This window comes from Sus scrofa, chromosome 1, assembly GCF_054392235.1.
Source record: "Sus scrofa isolate SSC_HxYL_T2T_F1_AM1 chromosome 1, Sscrofa_HxYL_maternal_Yorkshire_Landrace_v2.0, whole genome shotgun sequence".
NCBI lineage: Eukaryota > Metazoa > Chordata > Mammalia > Artiodactyla > Suidae > Sus > Sus scrofa.
Genome location: NC_139383.1, coordinates 106,045,284 through 106,071,347, shown reverse-complemented (window position 1 = coordinate 106,071,347; position 26,064 = coordinate 106,045,284). Strand labels below are relative to the sequence as shown.

General features: G+C 41.0%; 1 protein-coding gene and 1 pseudogene across 1 annotated transcript; both read left to right on the top strand.

The window, feature by feature from the left end:
- The first annotated feature begins 1,309 nt into the window (after nucleotides 1-1,309).
- On the top strand, nucleotides 1,310-2,262 carry LOC100521539 (large ribosomal subunit protein uL18 pseudogene; annotated as a pseudogene).
- Nucleotides 2,263-2,646: 384 nt separating this feature from the next.
- On the top strand, nucleotides 2,647-25,727 carry IER3IP1 (immediate early response 3 interacting protein 1). The gene is made up of 3 exons (XM_003353714.5): nucleotides 2,647-2,796; nucleotides 22,860-22,961; nucleotides 24,533-25,727. Exons 1-3 carry the CDS (start codon nucleotides 2,706-2,708, stop codon nucleotides 24,586-24,588), a joined length of 249 nt encoding a protein of 82 aa, XP_003353762.1. The 5' UTR covers nucleotides 2,647-2,705; the 3' UTR covers nucleotides 24,589-25,727.
- Nucleotides 25,728-26,064: the final 337 nt, after the last annotated feature.

Genomic DNA, 26,064 nt, shown 5'->3' with positions numbered 1-26,064 from the left:
GGGCCTATTTTCAGGGATTAGCTAGAATAAATAGTACATCATTCTTTTGGGAGCCTTAACTTTGCCAGGCAGGCACTTTAAGAAGGGCTACGGTCATCCTAGGTATGACTTGAGCTGTTAGAAATTATATTAGTGTTTAAGTCTTTCAATATGGGGATAAAGGATTAGATGAAATAATTTGTATTGAGAATCTTCAGTTTTTTAGGCCAAAGTTGAGGTCTAGTGGAGAAGACAGCTCAGAGGACCTTCTAGAGTTTGATCAAGGAGAATGTTGCAGAGTTCCCACTGTGGCACAGCAGGCAAAGAATCTGTCTGTAGCTGGGAAGCTGCAGGTTTGACCTCCAGCCCTGCGTTGCTGTGGCTTGGCTTCAATCCCTGGACTGGGAACTTTACATAAAAAAAAAATAGGAGAATGTTTCTCACTGAGTAATTTTAAGGCATGTTATTTTAGTTTAATTTTTTAAAACATTTATTTATCAAAGATTTATTTTCTTGGAGTTCCTGTTGTGGCTCAGTGGTAATGAACCTGACTAGTACCCATGAGGATATGGGTTCAATCCCTGGCACTACTCACTGGGTTAAGGATCTGGTGTTGCCTTGAGCTATGGTATAGATCACAAATGAGGCTAGGATCCAGCGTTGCTATGGCTGTGGTATAGGCTGGCAGATAGAGTTCCAATTCATTCCCTAGCCTGGAAACTTCCATATGCCTCAGGTGCAGCCCTAAAAAGACCAAAAAAAAAAAAAAAAAAAAAAAAGGTTTATTTTCTTCATCTATAAAATAGGAATTACATATTAATAGCTCAGACAGCTCTTGGGAGCATCTTGTACAGCACTGTACAAAAGAAGTATTGGGAGTTCCCATCGTGGCGCAGTGGTTAACGAATCCGACTAGGAACCATGAGGTTGCGGGTTCGGTCCCTGCCCTTGCTCAGTGGGTTAGCGATCCGGCGTTGCCGTGAGCTGTGGTGTAGGTCGCAGACGCGGCTCGGATCCCACGTTGCTGCGGCTCTGGTATAGGCCAGCAGCTACAGCTCCGATTCGACCCCTAGCCTGGGAACCTCCATATGCCGCAGGAGCGGCCAAAGAAATAGCAAAAAGACAAAAAAAAAAAAAAAAAAAAAAAAAAAAAAAAAAAGAAGTATTGGACAAGATTCACATGTTGCGATCAAGGTCTTCATAGCCACATTAAAATTTTAAAAAGTAGAAATAAACCGTAAAAATGATTGTTAGTGCCTCCCCCTACTCCACCCCACCCTGAGACTGGTGCTAGGCCTAGCCTGCTGCTCTGCAGCATGCTTTGGATTCAGAGCTCTGTTCTGCAGGATGGGCTTTGTAAAAGTTGTCAAGAATAAGGGTTTCATCAAGAGGTATCAAGTGAAATCTAGAAGAAGACAAGAGGGTAAAACTGACTACTATGCTGGGAAATGATTGGTCATCCAAGATAAAAAATAAGTACAACACACCCGAATACGGGAGTTAGTTTGTGTAACCAACAGAGATATCATTTGTCAGATTGCTTATGCTTGTATAGGAGATATGATAGTTTGTGCAGCTCATACTCACCAACTCCCAAACTATGGTGCGAGGATTGGCCTGACAAATCATGCTGCAGCATATTGTACTGACTTGCTGCTGGCCCGCAAGCTTCTTAATAGATTTAGTATGGACCACATATGTGAAGGCCAGGTTGAGGTGACTGGAGATGAATACAATATGGAAAACATTGATAGTCAACCTGGTAACTTCACCTGTTATTTGGATGCAGGGCTTGCCAGGACTACTACTGGAAACAAAGTTTTTAGGGCCCTGAATTGAGCTGTAGATGGAGGCTTGTCTATCCTTCACAGTACCAAATGATAACCTTGTTATGATTCAGAAAGCAAAGAATTCAAGGCTGAGATACACCGAAAGCACATCATGGGGCAGAACGTTGTAGATTACATGCTTTACCTGACTGAAGAAGATGAGGTTGCTTAGGAGAAACTGTTCTCTCAATACATAAAGAATAAAAGTAACTCCAGACATGGAAAAATGTTTACGAAAGCTCATGCGGCAATACGAGAGAATCCAGCGTATAAGGAGCAGCCTAAGAAAGAAAGAAGTGAAAAAGAAGAGGTAGAATTGTTTGTTCCCAAAGGTCGCCTGCCCGGAAAAAAAGATCGAGTAGCTCAGAGGGCAATCTTCTTTACAGCTCACGAACGGGCTGCTGAGAGTTCAACCAAACTTCAATTTTCCGTGAAGATTTTACAAAGACAATAAGTATATCAACTTATTGAGTGTATTATTTTACAAAGACAATAAGTGTATCAACAAGCCCCGAAAATTAATGTTAGTAATTTACTTTACTGACCTAATATAGTCAAAATATCATTTCAACATGTAATCGGCAGTTTTAAATTACTGGGAGATTTTACGTTCTCCGTTTCTTCCTGTGTATTTTACATTTTCAGCGCCTCGATGCTGGCTGGTCTCAAAGCCGGTGCTTCGGGATTGTCCCAGCTGGGGCAGTGGACCGCGCAGGTCTGCACCGCAAGGCGGCCCTGTGGGTGGGAGTGCGGGGCGGGTCTCAGCCGGATGGGGGCGGAGCTTCTCAGAAGCGCGGTTCGGGCCTCGGCGGCTGCCGTAGGAAGTGCCGGCGGTGGTGGCGCCACGTCCCCTGCCGCGGCGGGAGAGGGATCGGCTGGGCCTTTGGGCGGTTGGCTATGGCCTTTACGCTGTACTCGCTGCTGCAGGCAGCCCTGCTCTGCGTCAATGCCATCGCCGTGCTGCACGAGGAGCGCTTCCTCAAGAACAGTGAGTGGTGCCGCGGGGCCGGGCTGAGCGGCGGCGGCGGCGGAGCTCCGGGGGCGCGGACCCTGGTCGGGCCGCGTGAGGAATCCACCTAGGCCGGGACAGGCGGGCGGCCGAGGGCTCGCCTCTTAGGGCCCTTCGTTGGGGGCGGAACCCGAGCCACTTCTGTTTCGCCTGGTTTGGACTCAGCCGCGGGGTGAAGCTTGTTCCGCAGACGCCCACTGTGTGCCGCACCTGGGGGTCGGGATGGGAGGATGCGGAAATGAGCCAGGGACGCCCCTGCCTGCGACTAGTTTAGGTTAGAAACTTAGCAAACTTCGCCGTGGCTGCCTTTAATCGTCAAAAACCAGGGGTGCGAGTTAAAGAGGGAGGAGCGTGGCTCATTATGGAGCATAGGCAATTAGAAGAAAGAATTTATGGAGGGTCTTGGAGGTTCCTGGGCTTTGGGGACAGAGGAAAGGGAAAGTGTTGGGATTATCACGACATTAGCCATCCACATTCCAGGAGAAGTTTATTCGTCACAGCTTATTGCCACGTCTAAGAATACAAAGACTACAGAAGTTATGGGTCTCGCAACTGCAACCCAGCGACCTCCGAGCCACTTGAGCAGGCTGGTTCTTTCTGTGAGGCACAGTCAAGGCAGGATACTGCAGGATGTGCATCATTTGTCAGAGCATACCAAAATATGTTAGTGTAGATCACTGAAAAACCCATGAGCAAGATGGACTCATTTCATTTATTCCTTCGGCAGAGATTTATTGAGCACAAACTATGTGCCAGGCCCTTATCTTAGGGGCTGAGTTTGCAACACTTACCCTGCCCTTATAAAGTTCATCTAAGTAAAAACTGAACAAGTACCAATAACAAGTATGCAGAATGTTACGAAAGAGAAGTGCTGGGAGATACCAACTTGTGAGTCTTTGAAAGCTTGGAGGAAGTGAGTCTAACCCAAAATCTGATAAATGAGTAAACGCTAACTAGGTGAAGGGTCAGGAGGTGAGGCGTGAGAGCTGGTGTGGGAAGGTGGTAAACAGGGCAGTGATATGACCAGATTTGTATTAATTGCAAGATTCTTCCCACTACTGTGTGGAGAACAGATTGGAAGTGTAGAAGAGTGGATGTGAAAAGCATTGTTCCAAATAGGGCACATAGAGATGGTGTATAAGTTGAGTGGGTCTAATCACAATAATAACTAACACGTAACACTAGTGCCAGGAGAAAGTGACCGCTGAGGCAAATGTACAAAATATAAGAAAGACAAAAAAGAGAGAGATGTAAGGGAGATATTCATATGTAGCATGAGGACCTTGATTGAATTCTCATTCAAACATGTCAACTGTAAAAGTCATTTGGAGAACATTTGCATAAATTTGAATATGGACTAGATACTAGGTTATACTAAGGAATCACTGTATATCTTGTTAGTGTGATAAAGATGCATACTGAAATATTTAGGAGTGAAATATTCTAGGCCAATAATTTGTTTTTAAAGTGTCAAGCAGGAAAAAAATGGTGAAGAACATAAGGTAAAAATCAACAATTATTGGGAGTTCCTGTCATGGCTTAGTGGTTAACGAGCCAACTAGGAACCGTGAGGTTTCGGGTTCCTTCCCTGGCCTTGCTCAGTGGGTTAAGGATCTGGCGTTGCCATGAGCTGTGGTGTAGGCCGGCAGACTCAGCTTGGATCTAGCGTTGTTGTGGCTGTGGTGTAGGCCAGCAGCTACAGCTTTGATTCGACCCCTAGCCTGGGAACCTCCCTATGCCACAAATGAGGCCCTAGAAAATACCAAAAAAAAAAAAAAAAAAAAAATTAACAATTATTATGAGTGATGGCTATGTTTTAAAACTTTCGTAAAAAAAGAATTGCTAATGGAAAGGATGTAGTAATGAGAGAAAAGTACAAGTTACAGGAGAGAAGTAAGATAATCAGTAGCTCAAGGATTCTGAGAAGATGAATGGGTTGGTCCTAAGGCATAGATGGAAGATATGGCTTTAAGTAGGAGGTGGGATGCTTTCTTCATTGAAAAAGGAGGAAAGGGAGTTCCTGTTATGGCTCAGCAGTAACAAACCCAACTAGTATCCATGAGGTTTCGAGTTCGGTCCCTGGCCTCGCTCAGTGAATTAAGGATTCGGCCTTGCTGTGAGCTGTGGTATAGGTCACAAACGTGGCTCAGATCTGGTGTTGCTGTGGCTTTGGTGTAGGCTGGCAGCTGCAGCTCCAATTTGACCTCTAGCCTGGGAACTTCCATATGCCGCAGGCGAGGTCCTAAAAAAAAAAAAAAAGGAGAAAGAGTAGCTAGAGAAGCAGGAGGTTCCTAGGTTTGGTGGCAGGAAGTTTTTTTTCATTCCTTATATAGGTCAGTCACTGTGAGCTAGGGAGAAAAGATGTAACAGTGAGCATGACACAGCATCTTTGTTTCATTATCTTAGAATCTAGTGGTAGAACAGATAAATAATTATACAAATAGTTGAGTCTAAGATTAAGTGCTTTGAAGGAAGAGAACTGTATAAGAACCAAGGGAATATATATATATATATACCCTCCTGGTTGAATCAGTATAGTGTCAGTTCCTAAGGAAACAGCATTTTTTTTTTCGGTCTTTTGTCTTTTTGAGGGCTGCACCCGCAGCATATGGAGGTTCCCAGGCCAGGGGTCTAATTGGAGCTACAGCCGCCAGCCTCTGCCAGAGCCACAGCAATATCAGATCCAAGATGCATCTGCGACCTACACTGCAGCTCAAGGCAACACCAGATCCTTAACCCACTGAGCAGGGCTAGGGATCAAACCTGCAACCTCATGGTTGCTAGACAGATTCTTTTCTGCTGCGCCATGATGGGAACTCCGGAAACAGCATTTAAAGCTAAGTTCTGAAATAGGAATAGGAATTAGCCTATTTTTAGGTACATTTAAGACTTCTAAGTGGAGATGTTGTATGGGTATTTGCATATACGGGTCTGGTGCTCAGAGGGAGGTCTGGGAGGGCTTTACACATGGGGATTTTCCGTGTTGGCTGGTAATTTGAAACCATTGGAATGAAGGCTGTTTCTCAGAGGTTCAAGGATCAGGTCCTGAAATTATTCATTCCTGTCAGGGTTCTTGGTTGCAGGCAACAGAGTCTGATTCTAGCTGATTAAGCAGAAAGAAATTTACTAAAACATTGTAGGACAGTACAACAATGGTGTAGAGTGGAGAATCCAAACACAGACACATTTATATACACAATTTATGCTAAAGGTACACAGCAGAGTGTGATGGAAATGATGGTCCTTCAGTAAATGATTCTGGGTTAGCTGGGTATCTAAAAAGAAAGAAATGAGTCTTGACCCTCTGCCTCATGCTAAGCCCAAAAATCAGTTGTAAGAGCATGTAGATCTAAATGAGAAAGGTAAAACAAAGCTGGAAGAAAGTCAGCTTTTTCAGAAAGGGTTTTTGTGGGCCAGAGGGTGAAATTGAGTCTCTTATGTGGGTATTTATAAATGTGAAGGAGTTCCCTTCATGGCTCAGTGGTTAATGAACTTGACTAGTATCCATGAGGACGCGGGTTCCAATCTGACCTCGCTCAGTGGGTTTAGGATCCGGCATTGCCACGAGCTGTGGTATAGGTCGCAGATGCGGCTTGGTTTCCCTCATTGCTGTGGCTGTGGACGGCAGCTACAGCTCTGATTCGAACCTAGCCTGGGAACCTCTATATGCTGGAGGTGTGGCCCTAAAAAGACAAAAGACAAAAATAAATTAATTTTTAAAAATGTGAGACATCATTCTTCCCCCTCCCCAGCTTTGAGATATAATGGACATTATAATACTGTGTAACAGGGTGGTATTCCAGGCACCCTTCTGGTTCCAACCAGTTTCGGGTCCACATCCTTATGCTTAGCCTGAAGTTACCATCATCCTCCCGGGTAGGAGTCTTAGTTCCTATAGAAGAACTCAGAGATCTGTATCAGATCGGCACATACTTCCTTGAGGAGGAACCAAGACCCTGCCCCATCTCTGTACTTTGTCTGCTGCCTTTGCCTTGTTTCTGCAATCCCTCACTTCCCTAATTAGTACCTGAACCTGCCCTTTGGAACCCAGGGAAGGTGTAGGAGGCTGAAAGTCTCTTCCCTCCAAATATGAAACATGGAAAGGGGTACCTGGAAAGGCTTTTGTACCCAGGAGGGCCCCATGGGGTCCTGCTTGCTTTCAGTCTGCCCCCCGCCTTTTTTGCTTTTTAGGGCCAAACCCAAGGCATGTGGAGGTTCCCAGGCTAGGGATCCAGTCAAGCTACAGCTGCTGGCCTACACCACAGCCACAGCAATGCAGGATCTGAGCCGAGTCTGCAACCTGCACCACAGCTCACAGCAATGCCAGATCCTTAACCCACTGAGCAAGGCCAGGGGTTGAACCCACAACCTCATGGTTCCTAGTCGGATTCATTTCGGCTGAGCCACAATGGGAACTCCCAGCCTTGATCTTTTTGATCAAGGTAATTTTTTTAAAACTTACTTAACAGAGTCCTTCCTTCCTTCCTTCCTTCCTTCCTTCTCTTTTTTACTCCTGCACCTGGAGCATGTGGAAGTTCCCAGACTAGGGATTGAATCAGAGCTACAGCTGAGGTCTGCACCACAGCCACAGCCACACTGTGTTGGAGCTGCATCTTCAACCTACGCTGCAGCTTGTTGCAACGACAGATCCTTAACCCACTGAGTGAGGTCAGGGATTGAACCCACATCTTCATGGACACTATGTAGGATTCTTAATCCATTGAGCCATAATAGAAACTCCTCATGTGATTTTTTGAAGTCTGGGATGCAGAAGAATATGTGTGGTATTTTCAGTGAGTAACTTTTTCTATTTAAGTTCATTCCTGCAATTATGGCAGCCACCTCTGCTGACTAGTCTTTATCATTTGTTCTCTGCTAGACCCCTATGGAAAAGAAAGCTACTGAGTTCAATCTTTCTCCTTTAAAAAAGAAAAAAGCTCTTTACAGCTTTGGCCAGGTTCATTAGAAAAAACAACTGAGACTCCCTAAGCAGTTGAAGAGAAAACCATTTGTTAGAGTAAAAGATAATCCCTGGCAACTGGTCTTTTCCTTGTCACTTTTGTATTTGTCTCTGGAATATCTAGGCAAATGATTTACTCTTTCTACCCAAAATTCAGTTTTCTTTTTCATTCTTGTGGCATAAGAATAGGCTAAAAGAGCTGATAGTAACTTACTTTTCTTAAAAAACTTACTGCAATGCTGATGCTTAAATTATGGTACTCTCAATATTGTGGAGTTTTATCCTGTTTTGTTGAAGAGCAGTTGGAAGATTTTTTTTTTTTTTTTTTTTCCCCTGGGAGTCACTCCTCTCATTATGTAAAAACATTTAAGCATCTTTTTGGAACAGGTCTAAAAAAAGATTGTTGGAAATTAAGGTTTCTAATAAAAATTGAGTGCAGGGTCCACAAAGTACTTGCGTCCTCTGATCGTTTATGAAATTGTGGCCAAGGAGTCCCCATCATGGTACAGCGGAAACAAATCTGACTAGAATCGATGAGGATGCGGGTTCGATCCCTGGCCTCTCTCAGCGGGTCAAGGATCCGGCATTGCCATGAGCTGTGGTGTAGGTTGCAGACTCAGCTCAGATCCTGCGTTGCTCTGGCTGTGGTGTAGGCCGGCAGCTGTAGCTCTGATTGGACCCCTGGCCTGGGAACCTCCACATGCTGCGGGTGTGGCTCTAAAAAGAAAAAAAAAAGCCCCTCCCCTTATGGAACGTCTCCCTGCTCTCAGGATGTTCACGCTCTGGAAAGAAGGTCTCATTCCAGAGGGGTTTCTCCAACAGGGGAGCATCTCTACAGGCTTTCTTTTTAAATGTCGTTTTTCTTTTTATCAAAGCGTATATGTGTGTGGTTCTTAAAGGCACAGACCTCTTCAGTTTATAAAGAAAGATAGCAGCCTCCTGCTCCATCTAGCCTCAGCCTCCCCCATTCTTCAAAAGCAATGATTTTCAACTCTTCCAAGTTTGGAGTCATTAACGTAACTACTCTGGAGGGGCTTTGCACAATTATACCATCAGCAGCACACTCATGCTTGTGTAAGCACAAGTATACACTTGTTTCCCTTCTTCATCTCTCCCAACTCCAACCAGTTATTGGTGATATCTGTATTCCATATTTCCATTACTAGTACTATGAGTATTACAGCTGAACAGTTAAAAAAAAAAACATAATTTTATTCTTCCAGTTGATTTGTGGTTCCGGTATAGAATTCTAGATTGGAACTAAATTTTCTTCAGAGTTCTGAAGGCATTATTCCTTATTTTATCGTATTAATTTTCTCATGTCCATTGTTGATGTTCAGAAGTCTAATGCCATTCTGTTTCCTGATTCTTTATAAGTAACCTAAGTTGTCTCTCTGAAAGCCTTTAGGGTATTTTCTTTATTGTTAGAGATCTGAAATTTTATAGTAAGGTAACAATATGTGGGTTTCTTTTCATTCATTGGGCTGTGCTTTTGGCCAGAAGGCTCATGTCCCTCAGTTTTGGGGTATCATCCCTTAACCTTTCTTTTTTTTTTTTTTTAAATGATTTTTATTTTTTCCATTATAATTGGTTTACAGTGTTCTGTCATTTTCTACTGTACAGCAAAAGTGGTTGTATACATAATATGTATACATAATATGTATACATTCGTTTTCTCACATAATCCTCCATCATGCTTCATCATAAGTAACTAGATATAGTTCCCAGTGTCTTAACATTTTTTTGGTAATTCTGTTTTTTCTTCTCTTTTTCTGGACCTACAGTTTTGTTTTGTTTTTCTTTTTACAGCTGCATCTGCGGCATATAGAAGTTCCCAGGCTGGGGGTCAAATGGGAGCTGCAGCTGCTGGCCTACACCACAGCAACACTGGATCCAAGCCGCATCTGGGACCTACACCACAGCTTGTAGCGACGCTGCATCTTTAACCCACTGAGTGAAGCCAGGGATGAATCCGCATCCTTACAGATACTATATTGGGTTCTTAACCTGTGGAACCACAATAGGAACTCCGTGGAGCTATAGTTCTTTTAACAGATGGATACTCTAACTTTATTTTTTCTTTAATTTTGCCTTGTCCGATATGTGTCTTCAACTTACTGTCAGCTTTTTTTTTTGAGCTCTTTTTATGCTAATATAGCAAGAACAAGAGTTCCTTTTTTTTTTAACTTTTTTTTATTACTCAATGAATTTATTACAATAGTTGTGCAATGATCATCACAATCCAGTTTTATAGGATTTCCATCCCACACCCCCAGTGCACCCCCCCCCCAAACTGTCTCCTTTGGAAACCATAAGTTTTTCAAAGTCTGTGCATCATTATCTGTTCTGCAAAGAAGTTCATTGTCTTCTTTTTTCAGATTCCACATGTCAGTGATAGCCTTTGATGTTAGTGTCTCATTGACTGACTTCACTTAGCATGATAATTTCTAGGTCCATCCATGTTGCTAAAAATGCCGGTATTTCGTTCCTTTGAATGGCTGAGTAATATTCCATTGTGTATATGTACCACATCTTCTTGAGCCACTCCTCTGTCGATTGACATTTAGGTTGTTTCCATGTCTTGGCTATTGCAGGGAGTGCTGCAATGAACATTGGAGAACATGTGTCTTTAAAAGTCATGGTTTTCTCTGGATAGATGCCCAGGGGTTGGAATTGCTGGATCAAATGGTAGTTCTATGTTTAGTTTTCTGAGGCATCTCCATACTGCTTTCCACAGTGGTTGCACCAATGTACAATCCCACCAACAGTGTACTAGGGTTCCTTTTTCTCCACACCCTCTCCAGCAGTTATTGTTTGTAGACTTTTGGATGATGGCCATTCTGGCTGGTGTAAGGTGGTACTTCATAGTGGTTTTAATTTGCATTTCTCTAATAATGAGTGATGTTGAACATCTTTTCATGTGTTTTTTGGCCATCTGCATGTCTTCTTTAGAGAATTTTCTGTTTAGCTCTTCTGCCCGTTTTTTGATGGGTTTTTTTTTTTTTTGTTTTTTTTTGGGGGTTTTTTTTGGTATGGAGCGGTAGGAGGTGTTTATAAATTTTGGAGATTAATCCCTTGTCAGTTGATTCACTTGCAAAGATTTTCTCCCATTCTGTGAGTAGTCTTTTCATTTTGTTTAGGGTTTCCTTTGCTGTGCAGAAACTTTTAAGTTTGATTAAGTTCTATTTGTTTATCTTTGTTTTTACTGTCATTCCTCTAAGAGGTGGATCTGAGATGCTGCTGTTGTTTATGTCAGAGAGTGTCTGGCCTATGTTTTCCTCTAAGAGTTTGATGGTGTCTGGTCTTATATCTAGGTCTTTAATCCATTTTGAGTTGATTTTTGTGTATGGTGTTAGGGAGTGTTCTAATTTCATTCCTTTACATGTGGCTATCCAGTTTTCCCAGCACCATTTATTGAACAAGCTGTCCTTTCTCCATTGTATATTCTTGCCTCCTTTGTCATAGATTAGTTGGCTGTAGGTGCGTGGGTTTAATTCTGGGCTTTCAATCCTGTTCCACTGATCTATATTTCTGTCTTTGTGCCAGTACCATGCAGTTTTGATGACTGTTGCTTTGTAGTATAGTCTAAAGTCCAGGAGCCTGATTCCTCCAGCTCCATTTTTCTTTTTCAGGATGTCTTTGGCTATTCTAGGTCTTTTGTGTTTCCAAACAAACTTTAAAATATTTTGTTTGAGTTCGGTGAAAAATGTCCTTGGTAATTTGATTGGGATTGCACTGAATCTGTATATTGCCTTAGGTAGTATAGTCATTTTGATAATATTAACTCCTCCAATCCAGGAGCATGGTATATCTTTCCATCTATTTGTGTCATCTTTGGTTTCTTTCATCAGTGGCTTACAGTTTTTAGAGTACAGGTCTTTTGTCTCTTTAGGTAGGTTTACTCCGAGGTACTTTATTCTTTTGGATGCAATGGTAAGCGGGATTGCTTCCCTAATTTCCTTTTCTGCTCTTTCATTGTTAGTGTATAGAAACGCTGTCGATTTCTGTGTATTGATTTTGTATCCTGCGACTTTGCCAAATTCGTGGATGAGCTCTAACAGTTTTCTGGTAGAGTCCTTAGGATTCTCTAGGTATAGTATCATGTCATCTGCAAATAGGGGTAGTTTTACTTCTTCCTTTCCAATTTGGATTCCTTTTATTTCTTTTACTTCTCTGATTGCTGTGGCTAGGACTTCCAGAACTATGTTGAAGAGTGGTGGCGAGAGCAGACATCCTTGTCTTGTTCCTCATCTCAGTGGGAATTCTTTCAGCTTTTCACCATTGAGAATGATGTTCGCTGTGGGTGTTGTATATGGCCTTTATCGTGTTGAGGTAGGTTCCCGTTATGCCCACTTTCTGAAGGGTTTTTATCAGAAATGGGTGTTGGATTTTGTCAAAGGCTTTTTCCGTGTCTATTGAGAGGATCATATGGTTTTTATTCTTCAGTTTGTTAGTGTGGTGTATCACACTGATGGATTTGCAGATACTGAAGAACCCTTGCATCCCTGGGATAAATCCCACTTGATCATGAAGTACAATCCTTTTAATGTATTGTTGGATGTGGTTTGCTAGTATTTTGTTCAGGATTTTTGCATCAATGGTCATCAGTGAAATTGGCCTATAGTTTTCTTTTTTTATGAGTCTTTGTCTGGTTTTGGTATCAGGGTGATGGTGGCCTCATAGAATGAGTTTGGGAGTATCCCTTCCTCTGTGATTTTTTGAAATAGTTTCAGAAGGAGAGGTGTTAGCTCTTCTCTAAATGTTTGATAGAATTCGCCTGTGAAGCCGTCTGGTCCTGGACTTGTTATTTGTTGGAAGTTTTTTTTTTTTTTTTTTTTTTTGTCTTTTGTCTTTTTTGTTGTTGTTGTTGTTGTTGTTGTTGTTGTTGTTATTGTTGCTATTTCTTGGGCCGCTCCCGCGGCATATGGAGGTTCCCAGGATAGGGGTTGAATCGGAGCTGTAGCCACCGGCCTACGCCAAAGCCACAGCAACGTGGGATCCGAGCCGCATCTGCAACCTACACCACAGCTCACAGCAACGCCGGATCGTTAACCCACTGAACAAGGGCAGGGACCGAACCCACAACCTCATGGTTCCTAGTCGGATTCGTTAACCACTGCGCCACGACGGGAACTCCTGTTGGAAGTTTTTTAATCAGTTTCAATTTCAGTTCTTGTGATGGGTCCATTCATCTTTTCTATTTCATCTTGGTTTAGTCTTGGAAGATTGTACTTGTCTAAGAATTTGTCCATTTCTTCTAGGTTTTCCATTTTATTGGCGTATAGTTGCACATAGTAGTCTCTTATGATCCTTTGTATTTCTGTGATGTCCGTTCCAACACCCATTTCTGATAAAAACACTTCAGAACGTGGGCACAGAGGGAACCTACCTCAACATAATAAAGGCTGTATATGACAAACCCACGGTGAACATCATTCTCAATGGTGAAAAAGTGAAAGAATTCCCGCTGAGATGAAGAAAAAGACAAGGAACAAGACAAGGATGCCGCTACTATTCAACATAGTTTTGGAAGTCCTAGCCACAGCAATCAGTACTAGCCACAGCAATCAGTCCTAGCTACAGCAATAAAAGGAATCCAAATGGGAAAAGAAGAAGTAAAACTATCACTATTTGTGGATGACATGATAAGATACCTAGAGAATCCTAAAGACTCTACCAGAAAACTGTTAGAGCTCATCCACGAATTTGGCAAAGTCGCAGGATACAAAGTCAATACACAGAAATCGACAGCATTTCTATACACTAACAATGAAAGAGCAGAAAGAGAAATTAGGGAAGCAATCCCGCTTACCATTGCATCCAAAAGAATAAAATACCTAGGAGTAAACCTACCTAAAGAGACAAAAGACCTGTACTCTGAAAACTATAAGCCATTGATGAAAGAAATCAAAGATGACACAAATAGATGGAAAGACACACTAATATATGACAAACCCACAGCGAACATCATTCTCAATGGTGAAAAGCTGAAAGAATTCCCACTGAGATGAGGAACAAGACAAGGATGTCTGCTCTCGCCACCACTCTTCAACATAGTTCTGGAAGTCCTAGCCACAGCAATCAGAGAAGTAAAAGAAATAAAAGGAATCCAAATTGGAAAGGAAGAAGTAAAACTACCCCTATTTGCAGATGACATGATACTATACCTAGAGAATCCTAAGGACTCTACCAGAAAACTGTTAGAGCTCATCCACGAATTTGGCAAAGTCGCAGGATACAAAATCAATACACAGAAATCGACAGCGTTTCTATACACTAACAATGAAAGAGCAGAAAAGGAAATTAGGGAAGCAATCCCGCTTACCATTGCATCCAAAAGAATAAAGTACCTCGGAGTAAACCTACCTAAAGAGACAAAAGACCTGTACTCTAAAAACTGTAAGCCACTGATGAAAGAAACCAAAGATGACACAAATAGATGGAAAGATATACCATGCTCCTGGATTGGAGGAGTTAATATTATCAAAATGACTATACTACCTAAGGCAATATACAGATTCAGTGCAATCCCAATCAAATTACCAAGGACATTTTTCACCGAACTCAAACAAAATATTTTAAAGTTTGTTTGGAAACACAAAAGACCTAGAATAGCCAAAGACATCCTGAAAAAGAAAAATGGAGCTGGAGGAATCAGGCTCCTGGACTTTAGACTATACTACAAAGCAACAGTCATCAAAACTGCATGGTACTGGCACAAAGACAGAAATATAGATCAGTGGAACAAGATTGAAAGCCCAGAATTAAACCCACGCACCTACAGCCAACTAATCTATGACAAAGGAGGCAAGAATATACAATGGAGAAAGGACAGCTTGTTCAATAAATGGTGCTGGGAAAACTGGATAGCCACATGTAAAGGAATGAAATTAGAACACTCCCTAACACCATACACAAAAATCAACTCAAAATGGATTAAAGACCTAGATATAAGACCAGACACCATCAAACTCTTAGAGGAAAACATAGGCCAGACACTCTCTGACATAAATGACAGCAACATCTTCTCGGATCCACCTATCAGAGTATCGACAATAAAAAGAAAAATAAACAAATGGGCGTTGGATTTCGTCAAAGGCTTTTTCCAGTCTATTGAGAGGATCATACGGTTTTTAGTCTTCAGTTTGTTAATGTGGTGTATTACACTGATTGATTTGCAGGTCATTGAAGAACCCTTGCATCTATGGGATAAATCCCACTCATTCAGGATGTACAATCTTTTTAATGTATTGTTGGATGCAGTTTACTAGTATTTTGTTGAGGATTTTTGCATTGATGTTCATCAGTGAGATTAGCCTGTAGTTTTCTTTTTTGTGGTATCTTTGTCTGGTTTTGGTATCAGGGTGACGGTGGCCTCATAGAATGAGTTTGGGAGTATCCCTTCCTCTGTGATTTTTTGAAATAGTTTCAGGAGAGGTGTTAGCTCTTCTCTAAATGTTTGATAGAATTCGCCTGTGAAGCTGTCTGGTCCTGGACTTGTATTTGTTGGAAGTTTCTTAATCACAGTTTCAATTTAAGTTCTTGTGATGGGTCCATTCATTTTTTCTATTTCATCTTGGTTTAGTCTTGGAAGATTGTACTTGTCTAAGAATTGGTCCATTTCTTCTAGGTTTTCCATTTTATTGGCATATAGTTGCACATAGTAGTCTCTTATGATCCTTTGTATTTCTGTGATGTTCGTTGTTACTTCTCCTTTTTCATTTCTAATTTTATTGATTTGATTCTTTTCTTTTTTTTGATAAGTCTGGCTAAGCGTTTATCAATTTTGTTGATCTTTTCTATGGTTTTCTTCATTTCTATTTTGTTGATTTCTGCTCTGATCTGTATGATTTCTTTCCCTCTACTAACTTTAGGTCTTGTCTGTTCTCTCTCGAGCTGCTTTAGATGTAAAGTTAGCTTGTTTATTTGAGCTTTTTCTTGTTCCCTGAGGTGGGCTTGTATTGCTATAAACTTTCCTCTTAGAACGGCTTTTGTTGCATCCCATAGGTTTTGGAGTGTTGTATCTTTGTTGTCATTTGCTTCTAGGTATTTTTTAATTTCCTCTTTGATTTCTTCAGTGATCCATTGGTTGTTTAGTAGCATGTTGTTTCATCTCCACGTGTTTGTGTTTTTTTCAGTTTTTTTCTTGTTGTTGATTTCCAGTCTTATAGTGTTGTGGTTGGAGAAGATGCTTGATATGATTTCAGTTTTCTTAAAGTTACTGAGGTTTGATTTGTAGCCCAGGATGTGATCAATCTTAGCGAATGTTCCATGTGCACCTGAGAAGAATGTGTATTCTGTTGCTTTGGGATGGAATGTCCTGTAAGTATTTATTAAGTCCATCTGGTCTAATGCTTCATTCAGGGCCTATGTTTCCTTATTGAATTTCTGTCTGGATGATTTGTCCATTGCTGTAAGTGGGGTGTAAAAGTCCCCCATTATTACTGTGTTATTGTTGATTTGTCCTTTTAAGGATGTTAGCAGTTGCCTTACATATTGTGGTGAACCTATGCTGGTGGGTAGGTATTTAAAATTGTTATATCTTCTTCTTGGATTAATCCTTTGATCATTATGTAGTGACCTTCCTTGTCTCTTAAAATATTCTTCATTTTAAAGTCTATTTTGTATGTTATGAGTATTGCTACTTCAGCTTTCTTTTGATTCCTGTTTGCATGGAATATTTTCTTCCATCCTCTCACTTTCAATTTGTACGTGTCCCTAGAAGTGAAGTGGGTCTCCTGAAGACAGCATATAGTACGTATCTTGTTTTTGTATCCATTCAGCCAGTTTGTGTCTTTTGGTTGGGGCTTTTATTCCATTGACATTTAAGGTAATTATTGATATGTATGTTCTTATTGCCATTTTATTAATTGCTTTGGATTTGTTTTTGTTGCTCTTTTTTCTTCCCTTCTCCTCTTGTTCTCTCTTGTCTGGTTTGATGACTATCTTTAGTGTTGTATTTGAGTTGGTTTTTCTTATTTATGTATCAATTGTAGATTTTTGGTTTGTGGCTATTCTGAAGTTTTGATATAAGGGTATTATATATATATATATATATGAGAGATTGTTTTACGTTGTTGGTCTCTTAATTGCAAGTGCATCTCCAATGTCCTGCATTTGTACCCTCCTCTTCTCACGATTTCTGATTTTGGTGGCATAATTGTGTGTGGATGATTTTGTATCTTTACTGTTATATATACCTTTACTGGTGAGCCTTGTCATTTGTGGTACTTTTGTTTCATGTTGCTGTCTTTTCTTTTCTGCCTGGAGAATTTCCTTTAGTATTTGTTGTGAAGCTGGTTTAGTGTTGCTGAATTTTCTTTGCTTTTGCTTATCTGTGAAGCTTTTGATTTCTCCTTCAAATCTGAATGAGAGCCTTGCTGGGTAAAGTAATCTTGGTTGGAGGTTTTTTCCTTTCATCACGTTAAGTATATCATGCCACTCCCTTTTGGCCTGCAGCATTTCTGCTGAAAAATCTGCCGATAACATTATCACTTATCGGGGTTCCCTTGTATGTTATTTGTTTCTTTTCCCTAGCTCCTTTCAATATTTTCTCTTTGTGTTTAATTTTGGCCAGTTTGATTAATATGTGTCTCCAGGTATTCACAAGCAGGGAATGTGGGCAAGAATCTGACACTTAGGTTTGCGGACTTTCCCTTCAGTCCATTCTCCAGCCTGTCCCCAGGCCCAGCATTTCCATGGTTCAGTCTCTGCTGAGAGTAGACCTCCTGTCTAACGAAAGGATAACAGAGGGACACTTGCCTATAATTTTTATCTAGGGAAGGGAATGGGAGGGGCCAGAGGAGCACCAAGAGCTGAGACTTTCAGTTAGTCTTCCTGTGTTTCCACTGTGTCACCGTCACTGGCATTTTTAAGTTAACTTTCCAGGGGCCTCAGCATCATTCTCTTCAGTTTTTTGTTTAGGGTTTAGGTTTCAGCTTTCTCTGCTAAGTCACTCATCAATGTGTTTTTTTATCATCCAGATTGACCTCTCTAAGAGCCCGGAGAATTCTCTCTTGTTTTTCCTTTTTTTTTTTTTTTTTTTTCCTTTTTCTTTTTAGGGCTACACCCACAGCATATGGAGGTTCCCAGGCTAGGGGTACAATTAGAGCTACAGCTCCCGGCCTATGCCACAGCACACAGCAACGCTGGAGCCTCAACCCACTGAGCAAGGCCAGGGATTAAACCCACAACCTCATGGTTCCTAGTTGGATTCTTTCCGCTGTGCCACAACGGACACTCCAGGGCCTTCATTTTCTTGTGAAGTCTGCTAGGTACATGTAAAGACTTAATAAAATTTGCTTTTTCCTGCCTTTATCAATTCAATTTTCAGACCTAGTCAGGAACTCCAAAAAGAGGGAAATCTTTTTCCATCCTTAAAGTAATCATTATGTTTAACCAGAACAAGGTTGCTTTTTTATTATGCAGAGCTGTTAAGTAGGTTTATATGAACTGGTTTGGAAAATGATACAGCTGGTGGTGGAGGTCATTTTCTGTCTTATGTCTGTCTAGAGATGCCATTATGAAATTGTTTTTACCACATTATAAGTAGTTTAAGGTTGGTATTACGCCTTTGAACTTAGATTAGAAAAAGACTGCCAGGTTGTAGAGAATGCTGATCAAGTTACCTGGAAGAGTGAGACAGATATGTGGAAAAAAGAAATTAGAGTAGAATTGGAGTTCCTGTCGTGGCTCAGCAGTTAACAAACCCGACTAGCATCCATGAGGATGCGGGTTCGATCCCTGGCTTCATTCAGTGGATTAAGGATCTGACATTGCCATAAGCTGTGGTGTCAGTTGCAGACAGCTGAGATCCAGCATTGCTTTGGCTGTGGTATAGGCCAGCAGCTACAGCTCTGATTGGACCCCTAGCCTGAGAACCTCCATATGCAACCCTAAAAAGACAAAAGAAAGAAAGAAAAGAACAAAGGAAGAAATTAGAATAGAACTTGTAATATAGTAGAACTAAATATTGGAGAAGTAGCATAAGTGTATTTTCTTGCCGGGGGGAGAGGTAGATCCAGAAGTAGGAAGCAAATGGCATCTCTAGCCCCTGAGATTGCTTTTAGCTTGGATAGCTGTATACATTTTATATTGAAGGAGTTCTTCACCCCTTCCCCAGAGCTACTGTTGAATGATTGGTTGATGTTATAATTCATATGTCTTAAAGAAAGGAGTTCCCTGTTGTGGTGCAGTGGAAACAAACCTGACTGGTATCCATAAGGTTTCAGGTTTAATCCCCAGCCTTGCACAGTGGGTCGGGGATCTGGCGTTGCTGTGAGCTGTGGTGTAGGTCACAGACGAGGCTTGGATCCCGCATTGCTGTGGTGTAGGCCGGCAGCTGTAGCTCCTATTCGACCCCTAGCCTGGGAACTTCCATATGCTGCAGGTGCAGCCCCAAAAAGCAAAGCAATAAAAAAAAAATAATAGAAGAAACATGATTCTTTGGAAATTTTACCTGTGACCCTAGAATTTACCTTATCTTCCTTATCCAAGATTAACTCGGTCTGCTAAAATTCAGTTTAATTCCACAAACATTTACTGAGTACTTGCTCTGGGGTGGAGGGGAGGGGAAAAGTAAAGACAAGACTAAATTCCGTTCCTGTATTCCATTAATTTATAATATAATTTACTCAGTAGTTAACTATTTGAGGAACAAAGAGAAAGGTTTCTTATGACATCGGAGGGGATTAGGAAAGGCCTTGACATTGAAGTCAGAAGTAGATTCAGAAGCTGCCTATGACATGCAAGCAATTAGTGGGTAATTGAGAATGAGTAGGAATACCTGGAGGGTTGTGTTATAAGGCTAACATTCAAGGAGGTTTTAATTTCCCTCAGTAGGGAGTGGAAATCATCCCATGTTGTGAGCTAGAAAGATCTACCCTGTAAGGGAGAAAGAGGTCAAGATGAGATTGCACAGACATCTGTTCAAAGAGTCTGGCAAGAGATAATAGAGTCTGTGATAGTAACTGCTGTGATGGAGGTTGTGCTGCAGAAGTTCAGAAAAGAGTGACACCCCTGTGGAACTGGGAAGGCTGAAAGCGTAGGTGAGCTGGGCCTTGAAGGATGAAAAGAGTCAAAGCACATCAGCTCTGTTGTGAACTTGAATTTTTTTCTTTTTTTGTCTTTTTGTCTTTATAGGGCCCCACCAGCAGCATATGGAGGTTCCCAAGCCTAGGGGTCTAATCGGAGCTGTAGCCACCAGCCTACACCACTGCCACAGCAACGCCAGATCCAAGCCGAGTCTGCGACCTACGCCACAGCTCATGGCAACGCCAGACCCTTAACCCACTGAGCGAGGCCTGGGATCGAACCACAACCTCATGGTTCCTAGTCGGATTCTTTTCCACTACGCCAGGACGGGAACTCCATGAAGTTGAATTTTAAATTGGTTTTATACCACAACATATCTCAGTGTTGCTATGACCAAAAAAAAAAAAAGTAAGCAACCAAGTAGAAGTTGGTTAAGCAAAGAGAAATCCTGATACCTGATTCTTGGTTCTTTTATGTATAAAATACTTTTTCTCTACAGTTTTGAGAGTTAGCATGTCAGGAATTAATTAAGCCCTGTAGTCATATGAGATTTAACAAAAAAAAATAGATATAAGAAAAGTGGACCTGAAATGAGGACAAGAGAAGGACACTGCAGAAATGAGGACATGTGAGCCTCCAGAAGAAGGTATAAGGCAATAAAAAAAGAACTAGCAGATAAAAGTGAAGAAGTAATGATTTATACTGTCAGGAAAATGACATGGAAGAGGGTAAAACTCATTTACAAAAAATAAGTGGAGTAGGATAATAAGCTAAATTCCTTACATCAGTATTGACAAATGGAGAGGAATGTTCAAGTTAAAAAGATGTGCCTTGGAGTTCCCATCGTGGCTCCGCAGAAAAGAATCCAACTAGGAATCATGAGGTTGCAGGTTCAATCCCTGGCCTCACTCAGTAGCTTAGGGATCTGGTGTTGCCATGAGCTGTGGTGTAGGTCTCAGACAAGATTCAGATCTGGGGTAGCTGTGGCTGTGGTGTAGGCCGGCAGCTGTAGCTCTGATTCGACCCCTAGCCTGGGAATCTCCATGTGCTTCAGGTGCGCCCCTGGCCTTAAAATTAAAAAAAAAAAAAAAAAAAAAGGGGGGGGGGTGATGTGCCTCTGCTGGCAGGTTAGAGCAGACGGTAAAGGCCTAACCCAGCTGTGACCAGGTTTACGTTAACATTTTCCCAGGTGAATAAACCCATGGGACCTCATCAAACTGAAAAGCTTTTGCACAGCAAAGGAAACCCAAAAGAAAAAAAAAGACAACTTACAGAATGGGAGAAAACAGTTTCAAATGATGCAACCGACAAGGGCTTAATCTCTAGAATATATAAACAACTTATACAACCCAACAGCAAAAAAACCAATCAATCAATGGAAAAATGGGCAAAAGACCTGAATAGACATTTCTCCAAAGAAGATATACAGATGGCCAACAAACACATGAAAAAATGCTCAACATCGCTGATTATAAGAGAAATGCAAATCAAAATTACCATGAGATATCACCTCACACCAGTCAGAATGGCCATCCTTAATAAATCCACAAATAACAAGTGCTGGAGGGGCTGTGGAGAAAAGGGAACCCTCCTGCACTGTTGGTGGGAATGTAAACTGGTACAGCCACTATGGAGAACAGTTTGGAGATACATTAGAAATCTATCCATAGAACTTCCATATGACCCCGCAATCCCACTCTTGGGCATCTATCCGGACAAAACTCTACTTAAAAGAGACACATGCACCCGCATGTTCATTGCAGCACTATTCACAATAGCCAGGACATGGAAACAACCCAAATGTCCATCGACAGATGATTGGATTAGGAAGACATGGCCTATATATATATACACAATGGATTACTACTCAGCCATAAAAAAGAATGACATAATGCCATTTGCAGCAACATGGATGGAACTAGAGAATCTCATACTGAGTGAAATGAGCCAGAAAGACAAAGACAAATACCATATGATATCACTTAGAACTGGAATCTAATATCCAGCACAAATGAACATCTCCTCAGAAAAGAAAATCATGGACTTGGAGATGAGACTTGTGGCTGCCTGATAGGAGGGGGAGGGAGTGGGAGGGATCGGGAGCTTGGGCTTATCAGACACAACTTAGAATAGATTTACAAGGAGATCCTGCTGAATAGCATTGAGAACTATGTCTAGATACTCATGTTGCAACAGAAGAAAGGGTGGGGGAAAAAATGTAATTTTTTTCTTTTTTTTTTTTTTTGGCTTTTGTTGTTGTTGCTATTTCTTGAGTCGCTCCTGCGGCATATGGAGGTTCCCAGGCTAGGGGTTGAATCGGAGCTGTAGCCACTGGCCTACGCCAGAGCCACAGCAACGCGGGATCCGAGCCATGTCTGCAACCTACACCACAGCTCACGGCAATGCTGGATCCTTAACCCACTGAGCTAGGGCAGGGATCGAACCCGCAACCTCATGGTTCCTAGTCGGATTCGTTAACCACTGCGCCACGATGGGAACTCCGAAAAAATGTAATTGTAATGTATACATGTAAGGATAACCTGACCCCCTTGCTGTACAGTGGGAAAATAAAAAAAATTATAAAAAAAAAAAAAACATTTTCCCAGGTGATATAGGTAGTGAAGCTCAGCTGGAACGCTTCTATACTGATAATTTACGTGGGGTTTTATAACTTCTGAATTGAGTTAATTAATTATTCAATTTGACAGTATGCTTTGGCTTTCAGTTCTCACCTGAAAAATGTTTTGTTAGTTTAAAAAAAGGAGAAAGAAAACCGTCAGGGTGTCACAACACTCATCTTTACCAAACTCAATGCCATGAAATAATTTGTTAGACTGTAGTTGATTTCGTAACTTCAAAATGGAACTTAAATGAGTTGGCGTTGCTTATCAAAAGTAAGAAATACACTCTAAGATTTTAAAGTCATATGACTTTATATTTTGTATCTCTAGCAAAGGCTCAAAAATCATTTTTTAGAAGGTACCTAATGAGGGAGCAAGGTGAGCGCATAATACATTTTAACACAGCTAATCATCTTTATGTTATACAGTTGGCTGGGGAACAGACCAGGGAATTGGTGGATTCGGAGAAGAGCCAGGAATTAAATCTCAACTAATGAACCTGATTCGATCTGTAAGAACCGTGATGAGAGGTAAGAAGAAAAACTAGTGGAACACTCTTATGTTTTAATTTTGTGGTTTGATTTAAGCAGCAAAGCTTGCAAGTGTGAATACTGTCACATACCATTTTTCTAGTGGGAACTTTTCTCTTTAACTTGGCTTTACTGTTTAAAAGTTACTGGTTTCGGAGTTCCCGTCATGGCTCAGTGGTTAACGAATCCGACTAGGAACCATGAGGTTGCGGGTTGGATCCCTGGCCTTGCTCAGTGGGTTAAGGATCCGGATCCGGCGTTGCCGTGAACTGTGGTGTAGGTTGCAGATGCAGCTAGGATTCCGCGTTGCTGTGGCTCTGGTGTAGGCCAGCAGCTATAGCTCTGATTTGACCCCTAGCCTGGGAACCTCCACATGCCACGGGAGCGGCCCAAGAAATGGCAAAAAGACACACACACAAAAAAGGTTACTGGTTTCTTTCCTAGCTTGCCTCTTATTTCTTCTGTCTAAACTGGTTGATGCAAACAGAACACTCAGTGATGTAATCTGCTTGTATGTTACCTCTCAGAATTGAAAAACCATGGTGGTTTTGGAAACTCTGTTGCTAGAGTCCTGAAAGACTTTTAGGTGAAAAATACAGGTTCCATATCTGCTATTTTACTAGAAAATATTTTAGAGCAACTCAGGAAAGAAAAGTTCAAAACCTTTCATTTAAAATCGTTAAAATTAAGGTCTCTTTCTATCCCTGTCTCTCTTCTTCTTTGTAAATTGCTTTAATCACATCTTTGGATAGAATGACAATAAGTTCATTCTTAATTTAGTGATGAAGCTAGAGAATCTTTTTTTTTTTTTTTTTTTTTTTCTCTTTCCTTTTTAGGGCTGCACCTGGAGCATGTGGATGTTCCTAGACTAGGGATTGAATCGGAGCTACAGCTGCCATCCTGCGCTACAGCTCAGGGCAATGCCAGATCCTTAACCCACTGAACAAGGCCAGGGATCGAGCCCGCATCCTGATGGATACTAGTTGGATTTGTTTCTGCTACACCACAATGGAGACTCCCTAGAGGATCTTTTTTGTTTGTTTGTTTTTGTCTTTGGTCATTTTAAAGCCACACTTGTGGCATATGGAGGTTCCCAGACTAGGGGTCTAATCGGAGCTACAGCTGCTGGTGTATGGCACAGCCACAGCAACGCCAAATCCTTAACCCACTGATCAAGGCCAGGGATCGAACTGCAAATATCATGGTTCCTAGTTGGATTTGTTTCGGCTGCACCACGACAGGAACTCCATTCTTTGTATGTCTAATGTCAAGTGTCACTGGGAGCCATGTGGGTCCAGTGTGCTTCTGCGTCCCCAGAGCTGCACCAGCACTTTGCACAGATGATTTTGTATTGATGTCGTTGTACCAGTGTGACCCTTTATCCCCAGTCACATGGCCCTCTTTCAAATAAGTTTTATATGATCCAGTGCATGTTTGAACGTTGTAAGGATTTGCAATGTGATCATGACGACGTATTGTTAAATATTTCCATCCTTCCTGGATGCTAATAACCATGACTTAGCTTTTTCCTGATATTTTCTTTATAATAAAAACTTTTTTTTTCTTTGCAGTGCCATTGATAATAGTAAACTCAATTGCAATTGTATTACTTTTACTATTTGGGTGAAGATCCACAGAGGAAATGGAGACTCATCAGAGGAAGAGCTGCCAGCAGAAGTTACTACTTCAATCTTTGTTGGAATATACATATCTTAGCTGGCTCTCCTTGGACTTGACAAAGTGTAAACCTGAGAGTAAAACCAGAGTCCCTATTTATCTGATTTTTTTAAAATATTGCACTTATGGTTTCATTACAAAAAGGTCAGATCATCAGAGGCAGTAACTATGCAGGATTGGAATACATTTGATTGCTAACTTTTAATAAAAGTTCACGCTATGGTAAAGATTGTTTAATGGGTACAGGACTGTCACTTATGTGTTATTGGAGATTTTTCTCTTTCACTTCTCAGGGATGAATTTTTTTTTTCAAAGTTTTGAAGTTCCTTGTGACTTAGTTATGATGTGAGAATGATTATCCTTCTAGACAAAATTTAAACATTTTTTTAAAAAGTTATTACTACATATAAAGTGATTTTATTTTGAGCTCTTTGGTTAAATATTTTGTCTGTATACTGTCTCATATGAAAAATCAAATTTTTGCTAACTATTGAGGAGTAATACTCTCTGATTTCAGGGAGAATTCTAATTTTGTAAGTCAGATAGTCACACGGATGATTGTGTTTTTAAGTTTGTTCATGCATTTGTTATTTTATTAATTGGCCTGAATGATGAGACCAGAATAGTATCTACATATGTCCATTGGTAAAGATATCTGTGTAGAAAAGTCTATGCCCTTTTAAACAATGATGGGTTATTTTTTACAATCAGCATAAAAGCCTACAGGAGCAGTCCTAAATAATCACCCTTAAGCTGTACTGTATAAGAAGACTTTATCGTGAAGCATTTACCTCCCCAAATCATCACATTTCTGTTTCTTGAAGTAGCACATTAAGGGACGTGATTTGTAATTCTTCATTCTGTCAGTCAATAGAGCATTCGTGGCGGATAAATTGGTTATTATTTTGTTTTTATGTCTTTGACCATCCCATATTTTCTTATCCCATAATTCTGCTTTGTGCAGAAAGATTAAAACTATATAAATGGTTTTTTTCTGGAAATTATCAGTTATAATATTTTAAAGGGGGGTGGAATGGCATCTTTGTTTATAGGAGAACACTTGTAAATAAAGTTAAATTTCCAAGTCAAGCACTTGTTTTTGTACCTTAGTATAGACCTGTCGATGTTAACAATCTCATTTTGTGTGTAAGACGTATATGTTCTTTAATGTAAAATCACTGAGCACAGATTTAATGAAAGTAAACATTCACATTCCGTTTTTTTCTTCAATGAATTAACTGAATTGCTGACATCCATCAAGAAGACACATGAGCAACTGTTATACAATGACCTAAGTTACTTTTGAAACTTTGGAGCAGGTATTGATGCCTCTTGGTCACACCTGAGCTGGAGATGGATGATCTCTGAGCCATGAGGGCCTTGTAGCTGAACCAGAGAAATGTTCGGGATCCTTAGTTGATTACTT

Coding starts and splice junctions, on each gene's coding strand:
- IER3IP1 (XM_003353714.5), top strand. CDS start 2,706: ATGGCCTTTACGCTGTACTCGCTGCTGCAGGCAGCCCTGCTCTGCGTC. Junction 2,797..22,859: donor GGAGCGCTTCCTCAAGAACA/GTGAGTGGTGCC, acceptor TATGTTATACAG/TTGGCTGGGGAACAGACCAG. Junction 22,962..24,532: donor TGTAAGAACCGTGATGAGAG/GTAAGAAGAAAA, acceptor TTTTCTTTGCAG/TGCCATTGATAATAGTAAAC.